This window comes from Periplaneta americana, chromosome 4, assembly GCF_040183065.1.
Source record: "Periplaneta americana isolate PAMFEO1 chromosome 4, P.americana_PAMFEO1_priV1, whole genome shotgun sequence".
Classification (NCBI taxonomy): Eukaryota; Metazoa; Arthropoda; class Insecta; order Blattodea; family Blattidae; genus Periplaneta; species Periplaneta americana.
In genome coordinates this window covers 41,974,031-41,984,664 of record NC_091120.1, presented here as the reverse complement: position 1 = coordinate 41,984,664, position 10,634 = coordinate 41,974,031, and the positions used below count along the sequence as shown (strand labels likewise).

The 10,634-nt window shown below is 38.5% G+C and overlaps 1 protein-coding gene across 1 annotated transcript; it reads right to left on the bottom strand.

Annotated features, from left to right (window-relative positions):
- Positions 1-4,113: 4,113 nt before the first annotated feature.
- LOC138697756 (cuticle protein 2-like) lies at positions 4,114-10,375 on the bottom strand. Its single transcript, XM_069823243.1, has 2 exons — positions 10,242-10,375; positions 4,114-5,131 (listed from the first exon to the last, which is right to left on the bottom strand). The coding sequence occupies exons 1-2, from the start codon at positions 10,257-10,259 to the stop codon at positions 4,766-4,768; spliced, it is 384 nt and encodes a 127-aa protein (XP_069679344.1). The 5' UTR covers positions 10,260-10,375; the 3' UTR covers positions 4,114-4,765.
- Between the last annotated feature and the right edge of the window lie 259 nt (positions 10,376-10,634).

Genomic DNA, 10,634 nt, shown 5'->3' with positions numbered 1-10,634 from the left:
ACGAAAGATAATAGAATATCTGAGATTCTCTATTGCATCCGGTAGAGCGCTCTAGTGTGACGTGTTAAGTATCGATAGTACAACTGGCTCTAATCGATTACCACACTATATTTTGGTCAAAGAGTACAAGCTACAGCAATATTATTCTAATTATTCTGTGCTCTTTGGTTGGTTCTTCTTTGGTTACTAGGCAACCATCATCATAAAATGACAGTCGATACGAACATCTGTTAGAGGGGCGGCCATTTTTTCTCTATATACAACGCTTAAACAAGGGGTTTCGTGTATATAACTACTGCAAAGCAATTCCCATTGTATAGTTACAGGCTGTTTATACGTCTATCGCTTCTGCATGGTTTGTTAGTAAAGTTTTCTGTCTCAACTCTGCATAAGTCTAGTATAAAAACTATACATGATTTATTAGTAAGACTGTTAAACTACGGAGAAAATATCTACCACCCTCGATGCTTAGTCAGAATAGGGGTTTGCTTGTATGTTTTGACCTCATGGGGAAAAGAGAATGCGAATAAAAGATGGGATTGTTCCTTGAAAGTGAGACAACTTAGAACAGTGGTCGTTAGCACTCGCTGAAATGGGTAACTGGTATCCGGAGCAACATAAAATGCACCGTCGAACAGCAGGCAGAGAGGGATAGAGCATACCCGCCAGCAGCTACGAGGCACCATATTGCAGTCTCTTATCCGCGGGTAAGAAACGCAAGCCCAAGCGTGTTCTGTCTGACGACCGCTGGCTTAGAACATCAGCTGTTGAAGGAGGAAGGGATAATGGTAGGCCTAATTATTGTTCTATACACTTTTATGCCTGTTTGTATGTTAGGGTAGGATATATTATATAATGTGTTTTGTTTGTGCCATTTTCATATTAATCTGTGTGTTCTTTTGGAGAGTGGTTGGACCTAATCACAGTTGAGGCGATGAAACCTACAAAGTAGGACTTGTTTTGTAAAGCACGTACGGTCAAAAGACCCGTGCATTGAATTTAGGAGAAAATTCTGATAGTGTAGTGCATCTACAGGGACATAATTTTATTTTTACTTCAATTTTTATTGTACTTGACTTTTTGAATGTACTTCACTCTCACCCTTCTGCTAATGAAGTTCAACCGTCCTCCACACAGATCTAAGACCTCATATACAGTCATAGTAGCCTTACGGTCATAGTAAACAGTACGTTCCAAAATATGTTCCCGTTTTCCAGTGACGAAAGAACTTTCAATATTGTATCATTTTCCATTTGCCTACGTCGCATCCCGGTTTCCCCCACCTGCTTCTATTCGCCTCTCTTTAAATGCTAGTGGCTGGGCTATCTTAGCTCTTTTCTGGGAACATTAATTTCTGTTAGGAATTGGACGTCTACGTAATATTCACCCATACAATTGTTCAAAATAACTTAAATAAAAGGACCTCGTTAAGTAATTAACTGTCACGTGATTTCCTCCCTTTCTACGACTCTGCGACGTAACCACTTGGACGGACAGTAGATAGCATGTCTGGGTAATTTTATCTTTTCGGATCGCGCAGAAGTGAAGATTGAATTTACAGTACGTAAGGTCTCTTTTATAGAGTAGGTACAGAATTATTTCAACATGAGTTACTGATACGAAGTACGAACCTCGTAATTGAAATTACGTACAATAGTCGATAGTGCGATAATATGCACTAAAGAACTGAAGCCTGTATCGAAATGAACGACCACCATTTTCAAAAATGTGTTTAAATATCCATATTATGAATATTTTTCAATTTAACTTCATTCTCTATAGTGTACGCTAATGTCTTGTAGACAGTATAATATACACTGCATAATGAATACGTCCGCATGGAAAGCTCAGTTCGTGAGTAAAACACTCATTGTTAATACTGTACTGTATTTTGATTACACAAAAACCTAGTGAAAATTATCAGACTCAAAATCGTGATATTTCCTAGTTTACGTAAATGGATGAACTACTTTTCTCCCCTCCTATACCTAGTAAAGTGACTTGTTTGTATATTACGCCACTATCATCCAACTCCAGTCGTGGAAGGGGGTAGCAAACGGTGTTTCCGGTTCTTAATCGTTGATCCAAAGGTATAGTCAGGTTAATATCAGAAATGTTAGTAAAAATAAAATGATATCCCTGTATATGTATAATATTGCTGAATAAATCCATCTATCTATCTAATAAAATATAGACTACGTTGTTTTTTTCGGATATGTAATTGCTTGTCGTCGTAAATCTCATATCATTTATCGGTAACACAGCTTCAAATTCTACGAAAGCAGATTTCACTTCGCCGGCCATATTCTGGTTAATTGAAGCCTGCTTGCGCGTCTCAACTGAGCGTAACTTTGTGGAGTAGGAGTAGGCTACATCAATGCGCAGTCGTGATGCAGTCTCTAAGCACAGTCGTGCTTCAGAATTTTATGTAAAGATTAATTAATTTTTTGTCCTACAGAATTATCTGTTATGGTTACCATTTGTTATTAATGGATAAAAATTAGCTGCGGTGCCGAGGATGGAACCCGGGACCCCCAGTTCTATGTAGGCCTACTGGGTGCTCTAACCACTGCACTAGGCCGAGGAAATAACCAAAGGAGAAAGTTTCGATCCAGTGTTATGGATTGAGCCTCAGTGTAGCTCAGTGGTTAGAGTACCCAGTACACGGGGTTCCGGGTTCGAACCTCGGCGCCGGAGCGAATTTTTCTCAATTAATGATAAATGACAATCAGAATTTTAGCTTACCATTACCTTAGCGCGCAATTGTGACAAACCTGTGAACAATACCACAGTTGTGAAGGATTTTCTCGTCATTCCACCAACATTCTCCATAGTCTCCCTTTCATTGTAGTCTCCGTCTCGAAGTTAGGACATAACCTGTGTTTGCGTGAAGCCATGATGAGTGTTCCTCGCGTTTTGTCCAAAAATTAGTATTTGGTAATGGTGGGTCCTAGACGACTCATATCTGCATAAGAGGCACTGGAACCCCTCTTTCCCGCTTTTTGCTTACCAGACGAGAACATGACAACTTAAGTGAAATTGTGAGGTACGGGAGACCATCGCCAGAGGCATGGTAGAGGAATTTGATGATTAGAGTGACAATTGGTGGGGTCGGCTTAGCCGGGCATCACAGTCGACACTCAACTCATTCCATCACGGGTGTGCAAAATGCCTATTTCAGCTGATTGATTAGAGATTATTCCATATCACACTCGATATGCACCCCCCTACCTAAGTGTTTTACACAGAAGTTTGGGATTCATTCAAAGTATGTTTGAAATATAGGTCTACATCGTCCGTGGTATCTGTAGAGTGCCCGTCACTTCTGCGCAACTGACGTCACGAGTAGTCAGGGCGCGAAAGGAATGGCGTGGGAGAGGAACACTACTGTTCTCCAACCAGGAGATAAACCGTGAAAGGAATGTGCTTACTATTGCGAAGTAGATAGATAATATTATCGTTATAACGTCAGTTTAAAAACCATGCGCTCTCCTGCATATGTTATTTCCTATATGGAGGGATTAAAAGACCAGGAGATTAACAGTGATCTAATTTTGTAACTAGGGTAGTATAAATATGTGTGTAACAATGCTATTGTTTGTGCTGTGAGAGCGAGCCAATAGAGATATGAGTACCCACGTGTGTGACCTTATGACATCAACATTCATTCACAGCATTACCACAGTCTACTATATACAGTCACGAAGCTTGAGTTTTGAGGGTGCTAGAAGCAATAGACTGTGACGGTTCTATTTTGCATTTCCTGTAATGAGGCGATATTAGCGATCCTAGTGGTGAGCAACTATCTAATGTTTGCGTGTTTACTACGTATTGAGCTTCGCGACTGTATATATACTAGACTGTAGCATTACCCCTCTCCGTTTCATTCCGCTAAGACTTTCTCGTGGTTGGAGCACAGTATGTGAACTCTCGCTTGCTCGTTAGCAAGCTTGGGAAAGGGAAGGAAACAGGCTCCGCCGTCTTCTGAGTGACGTCATGCGCAAGTTTACTCTATAGAATCCACGGACGGAATAACTTATAGTTATTTTAAACAAAGTCCAATGCAATGTAAACTCAGTTATAGGCCTACATTGCAGTGAAAGTAGACATATGTATAAATGAAAAGCATGTTTTATTTAATTGTACAAAAATAAACAAGGGTGGAATTACAATAAACGCAATCACCCGCCTTCGATGAATTGAGCTCACAGTTGTTCACAATATTGCATAAACATCTTTTTATTGAGTATGGTGAGAAGCAGATACAGTTTTGCAGTCTGTGTACATTGAACTCAAAGAAAGCCCACAACTCATTGTACTGTCTAATTCTATCACAGTAAGTGCATTCACCATAACATTTCGTTTTCAATTGGTTGTAGCATTTCTACTTTGACTTTTATTTTTTCCTAATTATTTTTTTTGTATTTTTATAATGCCCTAATATAATTTATCAAAAATAATTTTATAAGATATGAAAAATATGTACAAAATTTCCGGTGATCATGGGCTTTGTTTAATATTGAGGGGTTGAAATGATAACACCGGCTGCTGAAGACATTGATGCAATATCTCTTCGCCAATGAATTCCAGGTGGTAGCTAGATGGGGCCGAGACGTATCCTCGCTCATGCAGTGTCTTCCGGCACCGGCTACGGAAGCAGATGACTAGCCATATAACGAAATTGGTGCAATAGACAGAATTTACCCAGGGCGATGCCAGTTGGACACTGCATCAACGAGTGATCCAGAGTCAAGTCCGATTCGATTTAACCGTAGATCTGGGCTTTAGCCTGAGCGTGGGCAGCGAAGTGGGCAGCCTTAGCGGCGGCCACTTCGGGGGTGTCAGCAGGGACGCCGTTCACGACGGCGGGCACTCCAGCGTAGTAGGCAGCGGGGGCGGCATAGGCGGCATACACGGGGGCGGCAACGTGCACGGCGTCGAAGTCGGGAGCGGCAGCAGCAGCGGCGGCAGCGGCATTGTAGGCGGCGAAGTGGGCAACCTTGGCGGCGGCGACTTCGGGAGTGTCAGCAACGGGCTGAGGGGCCACGTGGGCCACGGCAGCGTAGGGGTAGCCCAGGAACCCGGGACGGGCATAGGCCACGCTGAGGGCCACCAGGCAGAAGAAGACGACCTGAAATTAAGCCACGAATATTGACTGTTCAAGGGAACATCTTCTGCGGAATCCTAGAAAAAGAACTGAGAAAGAAACTAGTGAAGTGCTTTGTGCGGAGTGTGGCATTGTATGGGGAAGAAACATGGACATTGTGACGAAATGAAGAGAAGCGACTAGAAATATTTGAAATGTGGATATGTAGAAGAATGGAGCATGCGAAATGGACAGGCAGAATAAGAAGCGAAGCTGTTTTGGAAGGAATGGATGAAGAAAGAATAATGCTGATATTGATCAGGAAGAGAAAAAAAGAAATGACTGAGTCACTGGATAAAGGGAAGCTGTCTGCTGAAGGATTCATTGAAAGGAATGGTGAACGGAATAAAATTTCAGGGCGAAAGATGGTATGAGCCATTCAGAGCAGAAGTGGTGTAAGTCAATTTTGACTTACACCACTTTTGCTCTGAACGGCTCATTTAAACTAGGCTAATGATTCGACCGTTATTATACAAATTTAAATGACATGGCTATATATTTTGCCTGTAAATGTAAGTATATACGAAGAACAGAGAGATTGAGAGAGAGAAAAAAAAAACAAAGAGAAAGTAGGAATTGTATTTTGTATAACTTATTATTTATTTGAGCCGTTCAGAGGAGAGACTAATAGGAAGAAGGAAAATAGAGAAGATTATATAATGCTGAGTTTGCAGTGAAAGACCTGTTCTTGGGCAAAACACTATGAATGAATTAATTTACGGTTCGTTACCAAGTCTTCTATGCCCTTAGGTTTGCCATATTTTCTCAGTTTGCATTATGAAATGGTGTTTTCATATGTGCTTTTAAACTTCACGGAGAATAATAAATAAGTATGTGGCGGTACAGCCCATGGAGGGCTAAGGCTAACCAGTCGGTTGCTAGTCTTTCGGCCTCAGCAGAAGTGGACGAGCATCCAACTAGAGCTGAGGTATTGTTAGGACGATGATCTCTTCGGCCGTTTTAACAAGTTTCGGTAACCGAATTTCGCTATCTATCGTAGCTCCCCAAATTCATAGCGATGCTGGGTTGAATCAGGTTCCATACATTGGCTGGCATTTCATGATAAAATTATTACTTCCTCATGAGGACGCGAATCAGTATGCATTCTTAACGAGAGATAACGGGATGAGAATAATAATTGATAAGCATAAAGAAGTTATAGTATAAATGAAAAGTTTCACAGAAAATAAATTTAAAAGCCAGCCAAGGCTTCTCATCGTCATTTTAAATTCTTATAAAAATCGTTCGATAATGAAGAAAATGAACTTTCCTGTTAATTATCCAATGAAATATGAGTACAGTGCTTTTTGCAAACGGGACAACAGAAACTGGCTTACTGAATCTACATATGCTTAGCATAGTATTACATTACCATAATATCAAGAATTTTACAAAAAAAAACTGAAGTTTTCTCATCTGAAAAAGAAAACAATGAAAGAGAAGTTATATAAAATGAAATAGCATTAGAAAAAGTGAAAGATTTCTCCGATAATAAATGTGAATTGGAGATAAAGTTGCTTATTATCAAAGAGGTTACTTTATTTAAGAATTGTATTAGTATAGAAATTAAATTTCTGAGATGTTCAACTAGAATTTAGAAATCACACATATAATAATGAATAAAAAACATAAGGAACAGGATGGAGGTAAAGAAAACAGCATTTAAAGAAACAAGACAGTTCCTAATTATGGATACCTCATGAGAATGTTGGACAACAGTCTGACCAAGATGCTGACTGTAGAGAAGGAGATAATGGGGAAACCAAACGTCAATTGGAACAGCGAGATTGACGTCAACATTAAAAAGCAAATTTTTAAATAAAATGATTAGATAAAGTGTGACTTGAAGGGAGAAAATGGTCAGCATTTAGGCTCGAGAAACTCGTGTATATATAAGGAAAAAGTGCCCTCCATAAAAAAAAAAATCATATACTGTAGGCTATATTTCGTTAATCATAAAGGAAATTTCACTCTTTCATGCATATAAAATATGAAGTTAAATAATAGAAGAATCGGGGCTAAAAAGTGAGATTTTTTCAGATCCATGTTGGAATATAAAATATCGATAGAAAACGAAAGCAATACGAAAAACATTTGGTGTTAAAAAATTTGTAAATCAAAATAGTTTTAACGTCTATAAAGAATAAACATGTGTAAAAAAATATAACATCTAGTTATATTTAATAGAAATGGAAAAAGAAAGAAAGATCTGCCATAAGGTTAAATATTGAAAACATTTTGTTCAGCTTATTTTTTGTCTGTCTCTTGCTAAGATTGATATCGACAGAATACAGGCTCTAATTTATCTGTTTATAAAATGCGCATTACATTCTGAGATCTTGACAGATAAAACTGGTAAAGGGAAGCATTTATTTTTCGTTTTTCTTGCCGTCGCGCCACTGTTCATTGTCATGGCCTTCTGAGTGGTTGACCTTCCACTCAATAAAACAGAACTTATATTGTCTGGACTTTATATATGGTCAGATGTTTGAGATATAGACAGATATATTTTTCATTTTAAATATTTATTTCTTATTATTTTTTAAATTAATAAGGATTTGTAATACATATACATTTATATTTTTTTAATTAGAAATTGCCTAAATTTAGTGGCAATGGAAATGTGAATAATCTCAATGGGCGGAGAAAAATTGGCTTTTTCTATCAGCGACACGATGTAAAAACCGAAAGATTTACAGATGTCTTTGAGCGTAGTGAAAATTTTAAATTATATATTTACGAGTAATTTACCGGTATATCTTAGTTAAAACAACCTTGAAACTTTTGGATATTAGTTTAATTATTAATAGCCTAATAGAGACAAAAATTAAAAATTAATTCTTGCAGGTTAATTGCTTCAAATATTTGGTTTTCATTTTCGTATGATTATAGAGACATATTTATAAAATACCTGTGTTACAATTAAGAGGTTTCTCTGAGATACGAATTGTATATGATGCAGTTAAGAATATTTCAATGATACTGAAAATGTTGTCGAATTTTACGTCTAAAATTGTCTGGTGTTTGTAAACGTTTATAGGATGTAGTGAAGATTTTGGTTTGCTTTGCTTTGCTTTGCTTTGCTTTGCTTTGAAGCAAAACAAAGCCATTCTTAAAATTTCTCTGTTAACAGTACACAAAATGTTTAAGCAATTTAATTTATGTCTCTTTGGAGGAGTTTGATACTTATGTGCCTGTATTAGCTATATCTTAGGTAACATTTTCAAATTGTTAGATGTGATAATTTCTAAGAAAGAATAGATAATAAAGGATAACGTTACAACTTGAGACATGGCAAGAATTAAATATGAGTTTTTAAATGTAGAGTTTTGCTGAACAGAGCATTTATCTGAATGAAAAATTGGAAATTTCAAAACACATTTAAAACCTGGATCTTGTGTGTGGAAAATTGTCAATCATCCTAATCTGAAATGAAATCTGATATCGGGATAGAAAAATTACCTTACTTACAAATGGCTTTTAAGGAACTCGGACGTTCATTGCTACCCTCACATAAGCTCACCATCCGTCCCTATCCTTTTTTTTTTATAAGTAGGTTATTTTACGACGCTGTATCAACATCTTACGTTATTTAGCGTCTGAATGAGATGAAGGTAATAATGATGGTGAAATGAGTCCGGGGTCCAGCACCGAAAGTTACCCAGCATTTGCTCAAATTGGCTTGAGGGAAACCCCCGGAAAAAACCACCCGACTGGGATTCGAACCCAGGTCACCTGGTTTCGCGGCCAGACGCGCTAACCGTTACTCCACAGGTGTGGACTCCGTCCCTGTCCTAAGCAAGATTAATCCAGTCTCTACCATCTTATCCCACCCCCCTCAAATCCATTTTAATATTATCCTCCCATCTACGACTCGGCCTTCCCAAAGGTCTTTTTCCCTCCGGCTCTCAACTAACACAATATATGCATTCCTAGATTCACCCATACGTGCTACATGCCCTGCCCATCTCAAACGTCTGGATTTAAAGTTCCTAATAATGTTACGTGAGGAATATACAATGCGTGCAGTTCTACGTTGTATAACTTTCTCCATTATTCTGTAACTTCATTCCTCTTAACCTCAAATATTTTCCTAAGCACCATTCTCGAACACCCTTAACCTCTGTTTCTCTCAAAGTGAGAGTCCAAGTTTCACAACTATAGGCTACAGAACAACCAGTAATATAACTGTTTTATAAATCCAAACTTCCAGGTTTTTTGAGTACAGACTGGATGACAAAAGCTTCTCAACCGAATAATAACAGGTATTTCCCATATTTATTCTGTATTTAATTTGGTACTGTTGCTCCAAGGTACTTGAATTTTTTCACCTTTTTAAAAGAGAAATTTCCAATTTTTACACTTATTTTTTTTTATTTTAGTAGGTTATTTTACGACGCTTTATCAACAGCTTAGGTTATTTAGCGTCTGAATGAGATGAAGATGATAATGGCGGTGAAATGAGTCCGGGGTCTAGCACCGAAAGTTACCCAGCATTTGCTCATATTGGATTGAGGGAAAATCCCGGAAAAAACCTCAACCAGGTAACTTGCCCCGACCGGGAATCGAACCCGGGCCACCTGATTTCGCGGTCAGACGCGCTAACCGTTACTCCACAGATGTGGACTTCTACATTTATATTATTATAATATCAAAATTGCAGCTGAGCAGAGCATAGGTTATCATGAAACTAAGAAAAAGAAAAGGTGGTTTGATGAAGATTGTTTCATGGTAATAGAAAGAAGGAAACAGGCAAAATTGAAATTTTTACTCGATCCAGTCCGCGAAAACAGAGATACTTATTTCAATGAAAGACGGGAAGCAAGTCGTACATTTACGAACAAAAAAGAGAGATAGAAAAATTACCATATTTCTTAAAGTGGTAATAATGATAAATACAAATTCAGTTCAGAAAATATGGACAGCGTAGAGTATTGGACTTGTTATGAATATAAATATTTAAAATTTTTGGTAAAGTCTCATTTAGTTGTGATTTGAAAAGTTCTATACTGATCCCTGACAAATGCAGTAAGATGTCCGTTTCTGAGAATGGAGCGTTTCTCAGGCTAAGAGTGGGCGTCCCCGCCGGTCTTACCTGCAGACTCTTGTTCATTGTTGTGATTTTTGTACCCTGTACGACTCGAGACCAAGTAGCTACCGTTTAGCGCTGCTGGTGTTGTTCCAGTACTCGCTAGGAAGCAAACTGTAATCCCACTCATCCCAAACACTCCCTTATATACTTACACAAAGTATAGTGGCGGGTTATCTCTTTGGGCGATTTGTCCTTCATTTCGCCGTGTGTAAAGTGTATCCGAAGTGTATAGCACACTTGAAACCTCAGACACACCTTCTAGGGACGGATTGCCTTCCACCCAGACATCGCCTCGCCCCTCCTCAGCTCGCTTCCGTCCGTCCCCCGTCTAATGTTACGATTCGGCGACATGAGAGAGCCTTGTACACGGATAATGAATTATTTATTGGTTTCAAA